General features: G+C 37.5%; 1 protein-coding gene across 3 annotated transcripts in view; it reads left to right on the forward strand.

Annotated features, from left to right (window-relative positions):
• Positions 1-24,028, forward strand: part of OSBPL5 (oxysterol binding protein like 5) — a 131,840-nt gene that overhangs the window by 74,463 nt on the left and 33,349 nt on the right. For 2 of the 3 annotated variants that reach the window (XM_083371586.1, XM_083371585.1), the window contains exons 2-6: positions 1,612-1,768; positions 4,272-4,345; positions 10,557-10,637; positions 11,942-12,043; positions 13,060-13,263. In XM_083371586.1, the coding sequence (XP_083227712.1) occupies positions 1,633-1,768; positions 4,272-4,345; positions 10,557-10,637; positions 11,942-12,043; positions 13,060-13,263 (597 nt within the window). In that variant the 5' untranslated portion in view covers positions 1,612-1,632. The remainder of the gene's footprint in view (positions 1-1,611; positions 1,769-4,271; positions 4,346-10,556; positions 10,638-11,941; positions 12,044-13,059; positions 13,264-24,028) is intronic. The other variant, XM_083371587.1, reaches the window with a different exon arrangement.

Consider the following 24,028-nt stretch of genomic DNA (forward strand, 5'->3'; position numbering starts at 1 on the left):
GAATTATCTGCTGTTTCCTGCCTTGCACTTTTTAAGAAAATCTCTGTTGTGTACACAATAATAAAAGACTGTGAGACGTTTGGTTGCTCTTTTGTGTTTCTGTTGCTAAAACTATTGAGTGTTAATGTTAGATCTACACCTTTAAAGATTAATTAACTTTATGAAACACTATTTTTGAGTGTTTACTTTAAAGTACACATTAATTAGTCTGATTTGTATTTTGAAGATAAACCTATTTTTTAAGAAATTCAATTTTATCTCTAGCATAATTTAGCAATATATGCTCCTTTGGGGAAAAAAATGCACCTGTAAGAAGAGTATTATTATATAATTCATGATTTTTAACCATTCCCAACATCCTACTCATCCAGTATTATTACATTTGTGTATTGCTGACTATTTGCTATATTGTTAATGATACACTGTAGCAAAAATTGTGACAAGGAAAGTTTTTTCCCAGATTTTCTTGCATTGTTTCTTTGTATTAAGACAGGCAAACTACTATAAACAATCTTTAATTTATAGTCTTCTATATTAGATATTAACCAATAATTATTTGATTAATTGGTACTGATCAAACCTAGTTGGATGGGCCTTCCAAGGTTTCTAAGATGGTTTTACTCAGTTCTCCCTCAATAGCAGCAGTAGAAACACCCACACCCACGCACACAGAGAAAAATTAAAATATTAAAAGGAAAAAGTATATGATTATGGCATTATACAGTCTTCTTCAATTTAGAGGCCACCCCATGTGGGGTTACAATGCACAGTCATTGCCTAGGAATTTTGGAATCATAGGTTAACACGTTGCATAAAGCCAACATTGAGCCAGTTGCATGATGTTTTAACACAATATGGACATTCAGGAATTAGGCTTTATGTAATAAGCAAAGCAATGCATTATGCTTGTGTTTTTAACTAAATGTCAATCAGATTTTATTCTTGTTATTGTTTTTGTTGTTCAGTCTCTGATTGTTGTGTCTGACTCTTCATGGACCACAACAAGCCAGGCTTTCCTGTCCTCCCTGTCCCTGGGAGCCTGTTCAAATTCGAGTTCATTGCGTCGGTGATTCTATGTTATTTCAGAAAAGAATGGGTGGCCTATAACCTAATCAGGCCACTCTTTTTTTCCTGATGGATGGATAACTTTTTGCTGAGCTGAAGCCTTTAGGAAAAATTTGTGATTTAAAGCTGAAAGAACCATTTTCTATGGTTGTGAAATCTAGGCATTGGCTTCCTAGGTTGGACAATACAGTCAAGAACTGTATAAGAAGTAGAAATGAAAGGTAGGAAAAGCATCTTGACTGCTCCTGATGTGGGTGGCAGGCATGGATCAAATAGTGTACTTTAAATTAAGCCTGCCTGACCAAAACTAATTTTAGACTGCATTTGGTTGAATAGTTGAGATGTAATACTGAGCTTATTAAAATAAATAAAAATAAATTAAACTCCATCATTGGCATATTTGTCATATTATGTCAACTCATTCGTTCGTTTCTGTATTAAAAAAAGTCAGTGTTTTAATTTAAGAATAGATTAATTTAAGCAAGCAAAAAATAACAAAAATGATATTTAGGCTGGATGGGATTATTTTTATCTCGTTAATTTCAGAAAACCCCTACAGCACATGCCATGAAGGAAGAAAATTTTTTCCGGCGAAGGTTCTCACTCTGTCCTGCTGCATCTACTCCTCAGAAAATAGATCCTCGCAAGATGACCCGGAACTTGTTTTTTGGGGCTGATAATGAGATTTATCCCATTAGCCCAGGTAAGTTTGTTCCGGTATATATTTTAAAATGTTCTATACCCATGGTGTGGAACCTATGGCACACGTACCACAGGTGGCATGCAGAGCCCTCTCTGTGGGCACCCGCACCATCGCCCCAGTCCTAGGCCTTCAGCTGGGTTTTATAAAACCTTTTCACTGTAGGCCTCTGCCACCGTGTGCAAAAAAAAAAGGTTCAATCAATCAATTTCAACTTCTTGTGGGGGAAAAAAATCTCGCAAAGTTGGAATTGATTGAGCTTTTTAGTCCCACCCAGTCTGCTCTTACCACTGTGGCCACGCCCACCCAACGGGTCACGCCCACCCAATGGGTCACACCCACACGGCACATGATTATACATAAGTGGCTTTTGGGTTGCAGTTTGGGCACTTGGTCTCTAAAAGGTTCGCCATCACTGTGCTATACAATGGAGATGGAGAAATGGGAGATTAAGACCTTTGAGCAGTTATTGTAATTTGCAATAGTAGATCTGGAACAATTTTCAACTCCTGATGTATTTGATGGCACCAATAAAACGCTTTTATCTTTTTCTTTCCTAACCTGCCCCCAAAATATTGCAGAGACAAAAAAAGACTAGTTTTGTATTTGAAAGGATTTGTGCGTAAGCTCCATCTTCTGATGTGGACAAAATAGTCCTGACCATGTTTTCAGGAACTTAATGCTGTGTTTTTTGATCTATCGTCTTGAGCCACAGTTTTTCTACCTATTTGGTGAACTTTGGAATGCAAGTGAGAAACTCAGTAGATCTGAGAAGCCTAACTTTTGCATATCCTATTGATGATTATTACGAATAGTGTTGGTATACACTCTTGCAAAATCTTCTAAGCTCTTAATTCAGGCTTGGACATCCTCTGACCATCCAGATATGTTTAGATTGGGCTCCTGTCATGTTAATTATACTGGGCAGGCTTATAGGAAGAGAAGTTTGTTTGTGTATTTGTTTAGAACATTTATATGTCTACCAAACTCAGACAATTAGAGTTTGCAACTGCATAGAAAAAAATAGTAAAGCAGAAATATAGGGAAAATAACATACCATTAAAACCACCTAAAACAGTAACCAGAATTATATTATAAAACAATTGGGGTTTCTGCTTATCCTGACCTAAAGCACCTGGGGAAATTAATATGTGTTCTTTAAAAATAATGGTTAAATTTGAGTCCTTATTTAAAAGAAAGGGGGAGGACTTGAAAGAAAGAAATGGAGGAGGCATGGAAGAAGAAGCAGGGTATTAGACCTAGGAAAAGGGGGACACCTAATCCTGTTCTTCTGAGCTATCATCAAAAATTGGAATCTACAAGAAGCTGAATAAGGCAAGGAAAGAAAGTAGAGGATTTTTGCTTCAGAAATTAATTTATCTGTTAAAAATGAACCACATGTATAGCCAGAAAACTATATTAGAATTTTGATTTTTTTTATTTATGTGAGACAATAAGCCTTATTGTCTCCTGATTTTTATTTCTCTGCATAAAGGTGGGAATATACACTAATGAAGTCATAATTTCTCTGTAGAATCTTATAATCTGGTGTAATTCGTTGGATTGTACTAATTACAAACTAATTATTTTCCATATTTAGCAGACCCCCATAGTCTCCTTATAGTATTCATCTTGCATTATCTTGTAGATTTTATGTTTAGTTGTTGTCTTTGGTCAAGACAAACTCAATATTTATGAATAATAGAAAAAATTATATTTTAATATCTAAATGTAATATTCATTACAGTTTACCTTTTATTTCTTTTTTTTTAAGTTAAAGCTGGATTTTTTTAAATCTCTTATGAAATTAATCTCCGAAGGGGAGAAAATAAGCTGAAATCTCTTTAACAGATGCCACCAAGAAACCTGGCCAAGAGACTGCATTGTAAAGATTATTTTCTTTTTCTGTTTTTAGCTTTTACTCACTAGAGAGAGTAAATATGTATTGTGAGTCCATTATCTCTCTGATACATCGGGTTTAACCAATAGATGTTAAGCAGTATTTCTCTGGAAGATAAATAATAACAGTGAGAACTACCAAGTTACTAACTTAAAGCAGAAGGGAAGGCAGGTTGAAAAGATCAAGCTGGGAAAGGAGTTTGAGATTTCCAAGCCCAGTCATTCTGAGAAGAAGTTAAATTTCTATGCTACCAGACTCCCAGCTACTCTGAGCAGTTTACAGTTGTTACATTCAAAAACAAAGAATAATACAAAGGTAGCATGCTACAGTTTTCCCCAAATTGGTGTCCTCTATATGTGTTGGATATCACCTTTTATGATAGCTTCCTACTCAACATGAACAAAGCTTATAGTGGTGAGAGAATTCCAGAAATCAAAATCCAATATATTTGGAAGAAACATGGTTGAAAAAAATACCCACTTCCTTTTCTGTAATATACAACCCTAAGGTGTAGTTACTGTTGTGTACTATATCTGCTTTTGATTTCTTTAAAAACACAGTATGTATTCAGCAGTTCTTAAAGCTTTGTTTAATGTTTTGTTTCAGGAAAAGACATGGAAGGAAATAGTTTGCCTATGCTGAAGGATGAGATTCCTCAGACACCAAACTCAACTAATAAGGTAATGATGATTACAGATAATTCTTGCTCCTATTAAACTTGGATTAAGATGACCAGTCAATGGATAAAATGTCTGGTGCTGTGTAGTGAATTTCCTGTGTTTGTAGCTAAATTCTAGTTGCATTATACTAGAGACAAGTGAAAGGTTCACTAATTTATGCCATTTTTGGATATGACTATCTACTCTGACATTCAAGGGTAGCTGATCATTATCCAAAGCACATCACAGGCAGTTTTTGACTTAGAACGGACACTTAGCAACTGTTTGAAGTTACGATTGACATCCCCAGGGCTACTTATGACTTGAATTCGAAATTCTGACACACACACACAAACACACACACACAGTAACATAATTGCATTTTGGGCTCTTGGCAACTGTCGGAAAGAGATTGTTCCAATTGAGGGGTCAAGTGGGGAATTAGTCTGGAAACTGAATGCCCCTGAATTTTATCTAGTCTTTTCTGGGGCAAACTGCCACTCTGGGAACATTCCTTGAAGTAGGCAATAGAACAATAAAGTAGCTAGTTTAAACTCTTCACTTGTGGGTCTGGTTGTTTCTGGCTAATATGGCCCATATTTAAAGTTGTTTGCAACATCCCGTGGTCATGTGACCACAATTTATAATGTTTTTTGCTGGAAATCTGCATTTGCTTCCAGTTCTGGGCAAAAATTGCCCATTATGGATAATGGATTCACTCAATAATTGAGGCATTTGCTTAATGAGTGCTGGAAAAAAAGACATAAAATCTGGTGTGGTTATGTGGTGATTCATTTAATGACCTGCAAGAATTATTACTGTAATTCCAGGGTCAATTGTAGTCATACGTCAAGGACTACCTGTACAAATGTGGGGGCAATCCCCTTTCCTAGCTCTAAAAGTTTGTCATAACCTCTAGAGCAGGGAAGAATGTTTGCAATGGTGAGCAAATATAAAAGCCATCACCAGGTGATCATTTTAATTTGAAATATTTGATTTAGTTTGACCCTGGTTGTTAGAATTTCAGATATTCACTGTGGTGAACCAGTTTGGATGAGCTTCATGCATCAAATCAAACACAGAGAGAATCGAAACAGGACAGTTTGTACACATTATGCACTTGCAGTTTAATGGGCAAAATCAGTCCAACTTAAATTTAAGTCCTGTTCAGAAACTCATTCTGAATTAAATTTGACTTGCGCACCTGAAGCAGCTAGAGAGAACATCTCTCTCCATATTCATGTGCTTCCTTGACTTCAAATCATTATTTCATTTTCTGACTTGGAGGTTTCTGTAACCGTATCATAAATGTTTGTGTGTTCAAATGCTACACCGTAAATGGCTTTGTTGCTGGTTACAATTCAGTGTTTGGCGTTCAGCATCAATGTCCTGATTATTATTGTTGTTATGAGGGAACAATCTTATAGCCGCTTAACTCCCCACACCTAGCTGCAGTGTTTTGTCATTATTTCCTGGATCTCTGTTTAAAGGGCAAATTGATTGTGGCTATTGTTGATGTATAAGCTAGAAACCAGCTTGCCTTGGTAATGGTTGTGTTTACACTAGTTTCACACACAAAGGAAACAATGTGTTTATATGTGTGATATTTCCACTAAATCATGCTCTGATCTCTGAGGAAGTTGCTCTGCTTTGTTAAATACCACAATAAAATCTCTGTAGGTTGAACAAGCTTTAATTTGGCATAATGGAAATTATCAGCATGAGGGTCACATAGTCTCCATTCCCCCCAAAGCCTTGAATTCAGCTCCTCATCCGAACCTCTACAGGTTGAAACTAAATTGTAATTTTCAGGTAAAAGAAGGGAAAATAAGTTTAGGGAGGAAAGAGAAAATAATAAATAAAATGGAGAATATAAGAGATGTGATTTATGTTAAAATTAAATGTAAATAAATTTAATCAAATACAATTTTTGTCATATTCTTTGTCCTGGTCCTATTTATTTGGGGAGAAGGCAATCCCAGGATATTTGGGTCAAGCTTAGTGGTGCCCTCAGTCTGAATTATTTTTTGCCTCTTATTCACTTTTCTAATAGGCATTTCAACCTTCATTTTTCCACTTTTTAGAATACATACATTGAGATGCTTATGTTGTACATGTGGATTCCTGATAGTGACCTCTTTAGTCTGCATTAGAGAGCTTAGCTCCTTCTCCAGTAGCTTTCATAGAAGCTTCATCTGCAGAAACCAGCATTCTGTATCATTCCATTATTAAAATCTCTGCCTATTGTTTTCTGCATATCAAACGACTACTAAAGCCATAGTAAGAACCTAAGACCTTCCTCTACTTTAGACGCACAGAGGCCAAAACTTTGATCCAGATGAAAATTAACACTGCCCCTGGTTCGTAGATTCCCATTTCTTTTCCCCACTCAGCCAGGAAATTAAGCAGCAATTGCTTTCTTTTCTGTAAGCATATGTTTTAACTAAAGGTTAAAATGAGAAAAAAAGGAAGAAACAGCTCTACCATTCTTCTGTCACTTGGGCCGAAAAGCAAACAAGGCAGAGCTCTTCCAACCCGAATATCTTAAATAAATAACCCCCAGCCAGCATTTTATTTCCTTTTTATTTTATTTATATCCTACCTTTATTATTTTTATAAATAACTCAAGGCGGAGATTGTATCTGATATTTGATTGCTCTGCTTCTGAACCTTAAAAAGAAAAATCCAGCCTCACCCTCACAACAGGCAGCCTCACCATCCAGTATGAAATGACAATCAAAGGCAAAGAACAGGGGAAATATTCCTGCCCACAGCATAAACCAGCCAACTGGAAAAGAGACATTTCTGTGAGAGGCAGTGAAGCGCATCAAATAGGCTGGATGCCTCTGCTTGTGGTGGCAAGAGATGGAAAAGCACTATTTCTGACCAGAAGGCAGAAGAATTGGAAGTTGCCTGCCTTTCTGGCAGGCTAGCTGGGCTGAGAATTATGTCATTCAGTCTTGTTCTTCTGAAACAAATAGGTGGCTTATCTCCATGCTAGGGCAAAGTATGGATCAACCCAAACTTCCTGTATATGCAATTAATGGAATTTCCATGATGGGAATCAAAGGCTGAAGCAAATGGCTATAGCATATTGTTATGTCGCTAAAAGAAATGGCAAATGCTTATAACTTTTCTGAAAACTGATGCCTGACAAACTCCTGAGGAACTTTTTTTTTTTTTTGTAGAGGTGAGAATCCATATAAGTCCTGGGTGGTTGGTTGGTTGATTGATTGATTATGACTGCAAGTTGTAATGATGTAATGCTAACTTGGTAAATCTGCAGTCCACATTCCATTAGGTTGATATTTCCATGATAGAACAAGGATAAATAACAATAATTGACTGTGCCATTGAAGTATCTAGTCCAGAGATAGGCAACCTTGGCTCTTTTATGACATGTGGACTTCAACTCCCAGAATTCCTGCGCCAGCCATGCTGAGGGGAAAGGGAGAGGTTTCCAAGCTGAGCCATGCTAGCTTAGGAATTCTGGGAGTTGAAGTCCACGAGTCATAAAAGAGCCAAGGTTGCTTACCCCTGATCTAGTCCCTGTTGGCCATAGTAAAACTTGCCATGCCTAATAATTGAAAGGAAGGTGCAGTTCTGTCCTGGATCAATTGGAGCATGGCCAGCAGATTGCTGACTTCCAAAGACAATTCTATTCAATCTAAAATGTCTTCGTGGGAGGCCTTCAGCTAGCATAAGATAGGAAATTAGTTTTGTACAGGAACATCTTCAGCCTAATTCAGCAATGGGTTGGCAGCAAGACTGAGCTATGGCATATTATTGAGAAACAGTTAAATGGAGCATCTTCATGCATTGTAGGGGAAAACCGGTTAATTATCAGTAGTGAATTGCCCCTGGTCTATTTTGAAATGCACTGGAGGAACAAAAAACTCTTTGCCTTCACAACCAGCATTTTCACTTGACCTGCCAAGAGAGTGGTCTGTCTGTAGCCTAAAAATGAGAGTCAGAATATATTGATTACTGTTGCTGTTCACCTTCTTTTCCAGCATTGTTGGAAAGCAGAGCAGAGGTAGACAAACTGGAGCAAAATGACCTTGCAATTGTGCCTTTTCCTTGAGTAAACTGTGGGAATAGAATACAAATAACAAAAACTGCAACACAGCTTGAATATTGATATTTGTTTATATTTATGAGTTAACAATGTCTTTCTGTGCACTGTATCGGCCCTAATATCTTCTATCAAGCCAAGTCAGATATTGTTGGCAACTTATTCTGCTAATGGAGAATCTAAGCAAGTATGATTTTAAGAACAAAATTTTTATCATCTTTCCCTGAGCCCTGTTTTTTAGAGTTCAAACATAGAAACATTTATGGTTATCAAAGCATGATTATCTTTGTTATTTTTGTGCTGCACAAATAATGTGGGTATAAATCTTTGCCCTGGATTTTCTTTCCATCGAATTTCTACTATCTAAAAGTAAATGTTTTTATTGCCTTGTTTTTATCTCCATTTATTTCTAAAGACCACTTTCAAATATAATGTCAACCCATGATGTATCCACAATAGCTTTAAGCAGGCCAAGTCACTTGTGGATTTCAGAGGCGTTATTAGAAAATAAAAATAGTAGATAGCTATAGTCAAATGCTTTGTTTGGAAATGTGCTCCCTTCTCCCCTCAATCTTGCACCATATCAGAGTAAAATGAGATACTATTCAGAAGGGATGTTAAATAGGTTTGTTATAACCTTAAGATGACATTATTCTACAGGTAGTCCTGACTTACAACAGTTCATTTCATGAACATTCAAAGTTACGACATTGAAAAAAGTGAATTATGACCATTTTTCACAGAAATTTGGGGCTCAGTTGTGGTCATAAGTTGAGGACTACCAATAATATTTTGGATATTTATTGGAGCCCTGAGAGCAATTGTCCAAAAAAAGTTAGATGTCTGCCCTACTATATTGGAGATATTTACTGTTAAGGCATACTAATGCACATACTTTGGTTACATTTTGTGGTCTTTCTGTATTGGTTGGTTGAATATTCTTCATACTGTGAGTCAGGTTTTAGTAATAAGACCTAAAAATGTGTGTTCTAGGAAATGTGTTCTAGGAAAAAGACTTGTGTTCCTGATACCAAAGATAGACTTGATGAAAATATATACAGTTTCAATCAGTGCAAAACAGAAAGAGTGGACAATATAATTTTATGTGGTCACAATTTATTCCTTAAAAACTGAATTGTAATAATTTGTGTGGATATATATCTATACCGTGTGTGTGTGTGTGTGTGTGTGTGTGTGTGTGTGTGTGTGTGTCTAGTGTTTTTTTTTATGAACTCTGTCAACCCAAATATGGGGAGAAGGAATCTTTTGCCTGTATCAGCCCAAACTAGGGCAATCCACAGGCAGCAGTCGCTAACTGCGACAATAATTTTTATATTAAATTTGGATTGCTAACAAAGAATTAAAGGGAGACTAGTATAGCTATTTCAAGCTGCTTTGCTCTCATCAGCCAGCCGCACCCTTCTGAGATTCGAACCTGAGCTGCTTGCACTTAGGCAGCTGTGTTAACCTCTAGGCCACAGGCTTTTTCTCACTTTGTCAGCTATATCAGTTAGCGACTGCTGCCTGTGGATGGCCCTAACTGACAATGTGAGAAAGAGCCTGTGGCCTAGAGGTTAACAAAGCTGCCTAATGTGCAAGCAGCCCAGGTTTGAATCTCAGAAGGGGGTGTGGCTGGCTGATGAGAGCAAAGCAGCTTGAAATAGCTATACCAATTTCCCTTTAATTCTTTGTTAGCAATCCAAATTTTATATATGTGTGTCATAACAGTTGTAAATATGGTCACATGACCTTAGGAAGTAGCGTTGTAATTTCAGAACCAGGACATAAGTAGCTTTTGGGGGCTCTGTTGTAACTGACCAGTCACTAAGTGACCGGTTGTAAGTTGATGTATTAAATCCTCAGTAATCATCATCATCACCGCATTGAGGGAGAGGATGGTGATTGTGACAGGGACTAAACTTACCAATTTAACATCTGGTAAATGAGGTTCTTGTGACATCCATATCCATCTATAGTGAGTATTTTCTGTATAGGAAGCTCTTTGCCATGGTAGCCATTTCAGAGTGCCCACATTCTCTCAGTGTTTCAATATTACAGATGTTTCTATCAACCCATTTAGTTCATCATCTTAACAAAATTCTAAAATAATTTCATATTTATCTAATTCCTATCTTTTCTTTTTTCTTCTTTTCATAGACTGAGCACAAATTTTGCAATGGGTCTGATAAGGAGTGTGTATCTCCTACTGGAAGAAATAATAAGAAGGAAACATTAAAGGTAGATGGAAGAAGATTAAGCTGCATCCTTTGTTCCTCACTGATTGGCAGATGATAGATAGACAAGACAGACAGACCACTCTTAAATTTCCATAGGCATAGGCAAACAGTCCTACTATATACATTAGGCTGAAAACAGTATGCAAAACAGCCTTGTCAACTAATGTCTCCTAATCTCTAAAATAACCTTGCATTTATTATTCTCAAAGTCCTTCAAATTTTCATAATTGTGATTTGTTTATTTATTTGATTCTAATCTGGATTCCGCCTAGTTTAGGCCTTGCTATATATCCCCAAAATGAGTTAAAATAGTTTTGCAAAGCAGATTGCCTTGTTCACTAGATTAATGAATCCAATTTTCCAGTCTTTACAGGATCTTAAGAAGGTGATTTTTCTATCCATATTATCTGGAAATATCGGGAATTGAACTTAAGATCTCTTGTATTACCCTTTAGAAAGTATTAAGCTATAACTTCTAGCATCCCTAATCTTTGGCCCCACTACTAGATTATCGGACTTGTAGTTTAACAATATCAGAAAGGCCAGTATTTGCTGTCACCACCAAGCCATAGTCCCTTAATATTTCAATGTTTTTGCAGCCATTTACACACACTACTACATATGGCTCTTCAGAATTCCTTCAGAATATCAATATGAGAGCAGGTATTTTGGTTACTAAACCTATTTGCATAATATACACAAAGATATTTGCAGGGTCATGAACCTTGTTTGATAGTGAGTATGTACATATTTTATGCATGTCATGATTACTGCAATAAGCTGGTCGCTGTAGAGATTTGAAAACCAGTTGTCTAAACATTTATCTTGACTAATGGCCAATATTTACATAATTCAACTTCCAGATTTCTGGTAGATTCTTCAGTTTTAAGGCAAAATTATTTCTTAGTAATGAAAATTTATCACACTCTTCTCCTGAAGACACAGGGTAACATATGTACCCCTATTTACTTTTCCCCAAATCCTATGAGGATTTGTTAGTTGTATGAATGAGTAACAGGTTAGTTGTTCTTGACTGGAGTAGCTATAGAACTGTAATGAGTCGAATACCAAAATAAAAACATTTTACAGACAAAGGGAAGGGGGGAATACCTGACGGATCCCAATTGCTGTTGTATTTAATGCTGCAAAAAAATTCCAGCAAATTGTTTCTGGGAGCAGAGGAATGCCACTTAAATGGGGAACATAGCCTATCTTTTCTTTGTTTTTTTCCTCTCATTTTGCCAGTAATAGAAAGAGGGGGGGAAATGTGTTCCTGACTGATATTTTATCTCTCTGATATAATAGGTTCAGAAAAAAAACTACAAGCAGGAGAAGAAAAAAGCCACCAAGCAACTCTTTAGTGCTTTGAAAGATCCCCGTGTGGTCATTATGGCAGATTGGTTGAAGGTAATTTGATGCAAAATGTCACTTTAAGAATATGTGTGTAAGGAGTCTGAACAGTTTTTAGAATTGTGCATTATAATTCATTCACTGCTTTCTACACAGAATTTATTTAGTGCTATAAAATAGCCCTCTTGGGAAACAAGCAATATATTTGAAGTCATAGCCAAGGTGTCTTTGTAGCAAAACAGGAGATGAAGCACAGTTTAAAAGAAGGAAGAATATTATCAGCGGGACTGGTAGCATCCTTGATTTGTTTAGCAAAGACCTTCTTTGCTTTTGAATGGCTTAACAGCTATGATTCCCATCTTTTCCTTTTTTTAAAAAACACACACAATTTTATTGTTTGATTATTTGTTTGGTTGTTCCTATCTGCCACCCCAATCATTAGTCAACTCTGAGCAGTTTACAGTTCTAACGTACATACACAACTTAAATACCAAAAATAGCCAACAGTAATATTTACATGAGAGCCAATTTGGTACATGTTAAGGCACCAAGTTAGAAACTTGGAGACTGAATTCTAGCCCCATCCTAGGCACAAAGCCAGCTGGGTGACCTTGGGCCAGCTCCTGTCTCTCAGCCCTGGGAACCCAGCAGTGGCAAATCACTGCTGAATAAGCTTGCCAAGAAAATTGCATGGACTTGTCCAGGCAGTCCCCAGGAGCCACGAATAACTCAAAAGCACTAATATACAGATTCATTTAGACCAGCAGTGAGAGACTGTAGGAATTCAAAGGAGCACTTCTTGTTTAAATATGACTGTGGTTTGGGGTTGAGGAGAAAGACTTGAATCTTAAGAGCAAAGGGAAAAATGTCTTCATTGGCTTTTTAAGAGATAACCTGTCCAATTTCTTCTCAGAGAGTTTAACTGGAAGCTTGGTTTAAACCTCAAAACATTTAATGTGGTTGAGCCAAATAAGACACTTGGAATAACTGAATTTAGAATGAAGGTCTTGTTCTGCACCATTAAAAAACTGTTTTATTGGTTTAGAGTATTTCTCTTTATTCTTGTTCTCCAGATACGTGGCACTCTGAAGAGCTGGACTAAACTGTGGTGTGTACTGAAACCTGGAGTGCTCCTAATCTATAAAACTCCAAAGACTGGACAGTGGGTGGGCACCATTTTGCTTCATTCTTGTGAACTCATTGAGAGACCCTCCAAAAAAGATGGCTTCTGTTTCAAACTTTTCCATCCTTTGGACCAGTCCATTTGGGCTGTGAAGGTAAGAAGAACGCTCATCTGAACAGATTATATCAGGCTTCCTTGCAGGAAACTAGAAGGGCTCCACCAACATGCACAAAAACTACTGACGGCTATTGAAGTTCCATCGTCTTTGGGTATAGCAACCAACTTGTTTAATGATCCAATCCTGTGAGGCGTAGTATATATGTGCCCCACTAATAATAAAATAAGATAAACTTTATTGTCACTTTTTTCTGTGAACACAATGACACACGTTAAAAATGAAATAAGATGAAATATTGAAAGTTCACTCAAGCTAAAAGCACTATCCGGGATGGAATGCTTTAACCAGGTTTCCATTGCAATGATGACACAGCAGTTTCTCTTAAGAGTTTGCTATTAACTCTAGCTTCATGTAATCCATTTGTGACTTGGTTGTGAGTTTTTGTCATTTGTCTATTGTAATTCAGTATCCTATATATTGCAAATTGCATTATTGAGAATTTGGCAGCTAACTAAATTTTTAAAGAAATGGCTTGGGGTTTTAAATTTTGGGGAGGGGGGAGAAGAGCTGAATACATTCACAATTTGAACAAAATTCCCTCTCTAAATATATTTTTTGCCAGTCCTTATTTAGTTTAATCAAAGACTATTTTCTTTCAATTTTTTTCAGAGGTGAGGCTTTCAGTGACATTTACTAGGTAAAATAATATGTTCTTACAGTTATTTTGTTATGACATGGCCAACAGTGCAAAGGTCCTTCATTGCATGCTTCTCCTTTCAGCAGTTTGCAACCTCCCAGATTTGACTTAAATCCAAGGAAATAAATCACGTGGTAACTTCTCACATTAGGTGTTTACAATTGTAAAAGTGTAAACATCCAGCTCCAGGGTGATAGGACAGTGTGTACCAGAAAACAATAAGGCCAGCAGTAGTTATCTACAACAACAAAGACAAAAAATATCAGTGGAATATCGTAGAATTTCTCAGAAAAACACAGAAAAACTAAAACCTCTTTCACACTGGAAAACTTTGGGAATCTTTCAAAGCAGATTTCAGCTCAGTATTATTCCTTTTAGAGAATTCTAAGCCAATTTGAAAACAGTTCTGGACCCCTGGGATACCACAGTAGACAAATTATGTCTGCCTCAGGGGTAATATATTTGAAAGCATAGTAAATGTATTTTTTTCTATTGTGATTCCGTGGATCCATTTGCCTATTTACAGGGCTCTTGCTTCATCAAACCTTCTGGCTGCAGGGGCCAAGGATTGGTCCTGGCCATTTCTGATATTAAATTAATTGTAAGGAGTATAAAATAATGGATTTATCTGACTCAGACATATAGAAGATGGGTCATAAAAAGAACACTTGTTGGGTAGGGGTGAATATGACCTCTTTTAGTGTTGGAACCAAAAACTAGAGAAATATAAGGTGAAAGAAACTAGTGTATCAAGCAGCTTAGCAGCTAGTGTATAAAAAGCTGATTAATTTAATAAGGAAGTTATGCACTGTCAAATACGAAATAGTGGAATGGTCCCTGCCCAACATAAAAAAGAAATCTCTGTTGCCTATCTATATGATATTGTGGAGGTTGGAAAACTGAGCTGATTAAGGTTTGATTGGGCTTCTGCTTCGGAGGAAATGATGAAGAGGCTTCTGGATTTCCTTATTCCTGCCTCTAAAACCAGAACACTGTTCACCTTGATTGTCCACTCAGTCTCTGCTCCTTCACAATCACAGGAATTCTGTCACAAAAGAAAATACAATGAGGAAATAAGGAAAACGGGGGTCAGGGTTCTGTTGATAGCTGGATAGCCCTTCCTCTTCTCCCTTCCTTGTCCATTGAAATCACAGGAGAGAGCCATGAGGGCACTTGTAGTGGCACAAAAATTCAATAGAAGCTACAAGGGATATTACGACTGGCTGTGGAAAAGGATCTTGTGGCGAGGCAGGAGTTTCACAAGTTCCTTGTAGAATAGGAAGATAGGGCAGGTAGCATTGGGTGACTTCACACTAAATTATAATAGATTTCAGTTGGTGATCAGATCCAAATATTGTGATTTGTAGATACAGTTAATGACAAAGTGTACTCCCAGTCAGTTATGATATATGGAACAAACCATGATTAAGCAAATTATTATTAATGTATGTAGATATAGGCCAACCCAGTCTATATCTGAAATGTAGAGAAAAACCAGGGATATTTGTCAGCAGAAAACCAACAGTGGAAGTTCTGTATGGAACTAAATGTTTCACCACAATAGTACCATTTATATGAATGCAGTCAGGTTTTATACAGTAAAATTCCACGCTAAGCAGTCCAGTAGCAGCTTTCTGCAGGCTGTGGAAACATTCCCAGCCCCTTGTGATTCTATGAAACAGTTTCTTCAGCAGAAATGCCACGTTGGATTTCACCCCTAATCCATAACTTGAGCATTCTAGATAGTCTTTTTTAAATCAGAATTTAACATGACATTTTCCCCCCGATTCAATCAGTCTTCTCTAATAGAAAGCTGTCTTTGTTACAATGATACCTTTGACATTACGCAGGCCCTACTGCACAATAAAGAGATTATTGCCCCAGTGGCCTGTGCTACTTCTATTTATATACAAGCAAGAAATGAAATACCCTATGATACAAGTAAATATGATTTGCGTCCAGAGTGTGATTAATGAGAGAGGTCTTGCCAGCTCTGGGGAGGTGTGGAAATTAATATGCGCCTTAGTCTTCCAGAGGCGTGTCCCTGAAGCACACACACTTGCGTGGGGCACATTGATAAAAGTAACAACTCAGCAGGCTGGCAGCAGAGACCCTGTGAGGAGGATTTTCACTTTAAATTAATGTGGCGCTGCTCATTCAGGCTCCAGAGATTTTCTGTGAACAGGACATCTTTGGCTTCTTAGCACTGGCTGTGCAGTTTTTCTCACTGGAGATCTGTCAGAGTGAAATAGCAACCCTCCAGATGAAATTCTTCTGACTTATCCCCCCTCCTGACCCCTCCCCCCCAAAAATAGCACCTTTCATGTCAAAGCTGTAAGAAAATGAACTTCATCGGTAAATTTTAACTCCTAGATTAAAATGAAAATCATACTGTTACTGTTTATGTAGGAGTATTAAATTCTATAAAAGGGACGCAGTGGCTCAGTGGGTTAGGACGCTGAGCTTGTCGATCAGAAGGTCGGCAGTTTGGTGGGTCGAATCCCGAGTGCCGTGTAGCAGAGTGAGCGCCTGTTACTCGTCCCAGCTTCTGCCAACCTAGCAGTTCGAAAGCACGTAAAAATGCAAGTAGAAAAATAGGGACCAGTACAGTGGGAAGGTAACAGCGTTCCGTGCGCCTTTGGCATCTAGTCATGCCGGCCACATGACCACGGAGACGTCCTCGGACAAGCGCTGACTCTTCAGCTTTGAAACGGAGATGAGCACCGGCCCCTAGAGTCGGAAACGACTAGCACGCATGTGCGGGGGAACCTTTACCTTTACCTTATTAAATTCTATAATTCTACTGTTCTCAAACAATTCCTGTATTTTTTGTTTGAAATTACTGAGTACAATCTCAGATAGGGAGAAGGAGAACTACACATGATTTGAATTGCTGTATAGACTGAGACTCCTTAAGTGTCCTTATGAGCTATTGGTTAGCATTTGGATGATCACTGACAATAATGGAACATTAACTTTATAAGGATCTTGGTAATGCCACTCCCTGCATTTGTGTACCGGTAGTCCTCACGTAATAACTCGTAACTGAAACTGGCAACTCTGTCACTAAGTGATGCAGTCATTAAGTGAAACATAACTACTCCACTTTAGTGATGGCATTCACAGTTGCTTTTGCTGATTGAATCCCATGTGGTCATTAGGCAAGGACCTACCTGGATCCAAGTCATTTTTGGAAAAAGTTGGAAAAAGCTTCATCTCAAGTCTCCTTATCTACTTCTCTTTCCTCCATCATTGCCTTTTATTTATATATATAAAATTAATTTTCTAGCTTTACAATAATAAGTACTTAATAAACAACATGTTGTCCTGGGTCCATTAGTAATTCAGTGGTACATATTAACTTCTTCAATCTAGGCCCAATATTACACCATCCAATGCTTCCTCTCTTCTTCTGGTAGTACATATTTTCCCACATTAGGCAAATACAATTCTTATTGTTATTAATACATATACAACTGAATATCAACATCTTTGTTACATTTTCCTAATAACATCAATAATGTCAAGTTTAAAATATCTTTTCTAACCAAAATATATATTAATTGCATTTGCACTTAATATTCATTTGTTCAGTTAATATCCTATACATGTAATTTGTGAGTTACATAAAGCTGTATAATAAATTGTGGAGATGAGATAGTTTGATCCAGGCCTTATTAGTCCAAATCTAAGAGTTTGTTGTTTGCCATACGCCATAAAACCCAATCTACTGAAGATCTTGAATTTGCAGTTTGTGGATGGAATGGTGAGGCACCAAATATGGTAATACAGGAGACTATTGATGGGGAAATGATCAGAATTGCTGAAGCTGTATATTTTCCAACCTACTTTTTAATGACTTAATGACATTTCTGGCAGAGAATGGTTGCATTATGTATTTGCCCTCCCCAGCAAAGGTCAGGCAGGTGTGTGTGTGTACTGTCTTTCACTGGATGGTTTTGTGAAAGAAAGTAAAGCTATCTCTATGGTAACATAAGAGATAATTTGAACAAGAGTTGCAAAGTTCATCCCTCAACAGTATAATGGCTTGTAATGCTACTGCTGACATTAATAAGATCTGACAGCTTGCCTTGTGATTTTCCTCTTTCCCTAGTTATAATGTAGGAGCTGAGTGTAGGAAACATTCAGTGCTTTCTTGATATGATTTTTTTTAAAGGAATGTGGCAGGGGAAGAAAGATGCTGACATTTTAAAAATTAGATAAATAAGGGTTTGAAGTCACTTCTGTTAGGCAATAGTTAGAATAAATTTATCTCTTAAATGCATGAACAATCAAGTACAATAGGTTATTGTAGATTCTAACTTATTCCGGTGCTTGAAGAACCTAGGTATAAGTCTTATTAAATTCAGTGGAATTTGCTTAGAGTTAAAAATGAGTAATCTGAAGTGTCCCTGATGTTATAGAGAACAATCCTCTCATTTGTTATTTTTGATGGTGGCTGGTGATGATTGAAGCCATTTGGAGTCTAAAACATCTGGAGAACACTAGATACCGTCCCATCATATTCCAGTTCCACCATAAAATTGCTAGCAGCATTCCAGCTGTAGTAGTTGGGTAAGGATTTGGCTAATGTACTTTATGTGAGTTCTTTTTTACAGTAATGTCAAGCCCAGTGCAGGTAGCCAAGATCATAGAAGGGGAGTCAAGAACAGGAAGTTTTAATGCTAATTTGGGGTAAATACAGAATTTTGGAAACTAAGAGAATTTTCCCACTTTGCTTTATAGTGAGTTAATTAATGGAGAAGCTCGGTGAGTGATTTTGAACACTTCCCCAGATTTCTTGGCACCTGGACTAAGTTGCCAGCCACCGGCTGACTCATCCTCTGTCTCTTGATTGTTGATGTCTACTCTTATCTTCTGTTCCTTTCCCAGCTTCTCCACAATGTCTCACCAGGAGAAATGCCAAATATCACAATTTATGAAATTAAGAAAATTTGCCTTGAAGGATGGTTAAAAGGCAAGTAGTAAAATGGAATATTGGCTTTCCCAAGTTAGAATTGCTCATTTGCTGCAAGGAACCCTGTACATAGACAGATAGCAGAACTGTGTTTCTGTCATGTGCCATAAATACATGAGTGAATGAGAGAGTACAGCACTGTTTCCTGATGTTGGAAGCTAGAGAAATTCCAAATAAATCTAGTGTTACATTAAAAAGACATTTTGTTGATGATTTTAAACTCAGATACAAGATAATGCATAACAGCAAGGAGTCTTTTTAGATAAGATCTATAGATTATCATTCTGCATTAAACCAGGGATGGTCCAGATGATGAATGACAGTTCTCATTGTCTTTTACCATTGGTCATATTGGTTGCCTGTCATGAGTTCAGCCACCTTTGGAAGGGCACCTGTATTAATCCTTGTTTTAAAGAAAATACTAATAATCTTTGGGATTAAAACATAGATCTGCTGCATTCATATATCACAATCAACCTTAGTGTAATTAAAGATGTGGGAGACCATGAACTCTAGTCCAACTCAGTGACTTTGAGTGACTCTCTGTCAGCCCAACCCACTTCACATTGATTTAGGGAAAATGGGAGAAGACAACATATTTATGCTGCCTTGAATCATAGGAAATAGAAGTGAGATATAAATCTGTCTGGTTTTAAAGTTACTGCAGTTGCCTCTAAAATACCTGTTTTATAAGACGGCAATTTACATAGTTTTGAAATGAAGCCACTGGATGAACAAAAAGTGTTCAAACCATGTTAATGGGAATGTGTGGGAATCTGAAAGTTGCCATAATGAAACATAGTGAATGATAGGCATGCTTTTCTATTATATGGTTTTCAGTTATATTGGGACTTCCATCATCAAGAGGAAAAAGAAGGGAATAAACTAACTTTTGGGGAAGAGAAGAGAAAAGATTATGTATGGCCGAATTTATAGGGCTGTAAAGGTGTGCAGGCATGCACGCACCCACCCATGTAAATGGGGGGGGGGAGTTACCTTCAAAAGAAAAGCAATGAAGTTGTATTGCATGCATGGCATATGCTTACTTACATTTGATTAATAATTACCAATTGACCTCAGGTGGGCTGGACAGGGACGGACAGTCAAAGGGTTGGATATGGTCGGGGGGCTGCCCAGGTCTGATCTAGGCCAGGATAACTGATCTGCTGAAGTGCATCTTTCTCCTGTGCTCCAATAAACCAATGGTTGAATAGACTCATCTGAGCCTCTTAGAATCTTTGGGACTTAGAATGATTCTGCCATACAGACTTCTGCTTATAATACAGTCTTGTATTTTATTTATCAGAAGAAACATAAACAACATTTGGATCTATTTGGAACAATTTGAAGCATATTTTTTATGGACAGTTAGGCTTATCGCTTGAAACCATTCATTAAAATCTCTATTATTGTACTGAAACAGAACAAAAGAAGGTGGATTTTAAAACTGGCATATACCGGTAGTTTCAAAATAGGAAACTACATTCCAGCTCCAGTATTAGCGTGGATTTAAGATCACCTCCACCCTAACTATATTCTCACATTGTGTATCCGGTAAGGCTGATTTCAATTAATCTATCCATGAAGTGGCAGAAGAATAAGGAAAGTCTGGATCCTAAAGGGTAACTACTCAATGCCCTTCTACATTGTGCATTAACTAGAAATAACCAGTGCAGCAGTTTTTATGAGTTCAAGTTACGATGCAATAAAAACATCCAAGGATCCTTCAAACTACTGCAAAGTTAATGGTTATACACAGTCCTTTCTAGTCTTCAGAATCAGAGCTCTTATGTTGAGTATTCTTCAGAAACGCTTGATAGTTTTCAAATAATCAAGAGGAAATACTGCAAAAATAATTGGACATGTTTCTTTGTTGTGCAATTTTTCTGACCTCATATGGTTCTCGTTATCTTCAACTGAATACTTTCATTGTTCAGTAGGTGTTTGCTTACGTTATGTACAGTAATTAAAAGTATACTTTTAAAGAACCCTGATATATTTTAGGTGAAAAATGGGTCTAATGACGAGAGGTTTAAGAATTGTCCCCTGCTGTTGGACAGTTGATTGCCTGCATGCCAATCCATCTTGAGAAATCATCAGTATGAAAGATAGAAAACACTTAGAATGAGTGGTGTGTACACAAAGTTGCCAAGAACCCAGCCTCCTACCTGCCTCTTTCTTGCATGTTTATTTATGCACACTTGTTTTTATTGCATCCCATCCTTGAACCCTGAATTGTCAGGCAAAATGCCACATTCATTCAGTTATTCAGAAAGCTTTTTGACAGAATGACCTAAAATGTTCATATGTGAATATCCTTGAAAGGATGAAAGGCACGTATCTTAAATTTAGATACAGGTAGTTAACAACAGTAATTGTGATTGGTATTTTCATTACTAAACAATGTGGTCATAAAGTGTGACGTGGAAGACATGGAAGTTCCAGTACAGGTAGTCCCTGACTTATGACCACACCTGGAAGTGGAATTTTGGACGTTAAGTGATAACAGTCAGTACATGAGTCATGTGACTGGACCCAATTTTTACAACCATTTTACCATGGTTGTATTAACAAATCACATGGTCATTAAGTGAATCACATGAAATAGTGAATCCAGCTCCCCCAATTGACTTTACATGTTGGAAGCTGGCTAGGAAGGGTACAAATCATGATTACATGCAACCAGAGTATACCTGAGCCAGTTGCCAAGCCCAGATTACGATCATGTGACTACAGGGATAATGCTACAGTCATAACTTTGGGAACAGGTTGTAAGTTTTTTTTTATAAAAGTCTTATTAATTTTTAAGAATTACAATCTTTAGTGCTTAGAAAACATGTTGTCTGGGTTAAAATATAAATCTGTTCAATACTACACAATCCAGTATTTTTTTCTCCTGATCCTTCTTCTCCATATTTTTCCCATTTTTGCCTCAATACACAGTTATAATTTTTGGTACTGTTAATGTATACAGAGTTAAATATAAACATCATCATATTTTACTAATATCATACAAATAATAATTCTTAAATCAATAATGTCAATTCATTAATCAATATATTTCTTTCTGAAAGGTGTTTGTTTTTTCTTGAGGCATCGTTCCTGGAGATCCTCTAGTATCACCAGTCTCTGAGAGTAGATCAAAGTTTCCTCTAGTTTTCTGGTCTTTATATGTTATCCTTTATAATCCAATAGATTTCAAACTATAGGTTCAATCCTGAAAGCAATTTTTATAGTGATCCTTTGTTTCAAGTATCCAAAAATTGACAATCAGGCAAGGTTGTAATCCACAATGTTTGAAGTGATTCAAAATGTTCAACCTCTCTGAAAACAGCTCAAAAGTCTCTCCCCGCCAGGCGTAGTCCAAGATCAAATTTTGCTTTCTCTCCCACTAGCTCTTGAAGTTAAATTTCCAAGCTTAGTAGGTATTTGTAATCCAAGAAGGTCAGGGTGATAAGTATGGCAAAATATTTTCCTTTATTGCCAGCTGTTCTCCTGAGCTAGGAATCACCAAGCAGCTAGGAAGCAAATTATAGTGCTATTCACAAATCCACCACTAGATGTCATTCAAAGTCCATTTTCCACCCTTAAAACAAAGGATTGCTTTCTTATATTTCTCCTCAATTTTTTTTTTCAAAGAGAAAATCTTAACGGTTATCTCAGTTCTCAAATTTATCAAAACTAGCTTTATGTTACTTCCACTTCAGTATTGTATGTTTCTGTCCCCCATAAATTTAAAACGCCGCTTCCATTTACATTCAGAGATTTTTAGTTTCTTGGGAGACTTTCCCAGGAAATTCAGTTGTAAAATAGTAAAGAAAGGATCAATATTCTCGCCCAGTTCCAAACATGCTGTTTACGAAGTGTTAATTGGTGCTTTTTTTCTTCGGTTGTCAGCAGCTAATGGCTGGCCACAGGAATGTTGCCGGTCTTTCCCCTGCTGGTTTGGAGGGCTTTTCTTGGATCAAACAGAAAGACTGCTCTCTCTCTGTGATCAACAAGGCACCCATCCTTCCTTATTGCCTCTTCAGGGCAATTTTAGGCCTTTTTTAGGGCCCCCCAGCAGGATGAAATGAGGCTCAGAAGGCAGAGCCCTGCCTTCCTGCGTCCTGTCTTGCCGCGATGCAAACCGGAAGTCATGTAAATCATTTTTTTTGATGGCCTTTGTAACTTTGAACCATCATTAAATGAACTATTATAAGTGAAAAAGTACTTGTACTTTCTGTTGCTATTATTAAGCAAATCACTGCAGGTTGTTAGATGTAGATGTGTGGTTACGATTTATGACCTTCTTTGACTTTGGTTGCCAGAAACTGTGAAGGTCACAAATGGCAATCATGTGTCTAGGGCAGAGTTCCCCCACCTTTTGGCTTTGCAGATCAGCTGGGGTGTGGGAAAGAGGAGATGGTTCCGCATGAGTGGTGGGCACACGTACATGCCACTCGTACAAATGGAGTACACACAGTCGCCCGCCCTTCATGTAAGTGGGGATACGTGAGCTCATTTGCCAGCTCAAGGCCCAGAGGTGAGCCGTGGCCTGTGGGTTGGGGACCCTGGTCTAGGGCATTCTTCAGTGTTGTAATCATAAGCCAGGTGCTATAAGACATCCAGATCACAATCACATGAAATTTCATGTTCATGCAAGGTATGTGACTTGCACTGAAGAGGCTTTATGAATATCTGCTGCTATAGGTTTGTGTGTGTTGTAAAAGGGAATGGGCATTTACATTTAAAATTATTTTTATCTTTGTATATGGACATGAGCAGTTGGTTCCATATTCTATTATATAAAAATAATTTAATTTTGATATATTGCAATATATCTGCACCTGCTGCCGGCATCAACTTCCCTCCGCCCGGTACGCTCCCACAGAGAGGGCCTCCTAAGGGTGCCACCGTTCGGAGAATGCCGCTTGGTGGCTCCCAGGGGGAGAGCGTTCTCTGTGACCTATGGAACCATTTACCGGTTGAGCTCCGGATGGCTCCCGACCTTCGCTCCTTCCTACGCGATCTAAAAACATATCTATTTAAGCAATCCGGTCTGGTCTGACGGGTTTAATTTTAATTGTGGTTTTAACTTATCTTCTACATTTGGGCAGTAGGGCTTAATTTATTCTCAATTTTCT

Source organism: Vipera ursinii (genome assembly GCF_947247035.1).
Source record: "Vipera ursinii genome assembly, chromosome: 1".
Classification (NCBI taxonomy): domain Eukaryota; kingdom Metazoa; phylum Chordata; class Lepidosauria; order Squamata; family Viperidae; genus Vipera; species Vipera ursinii.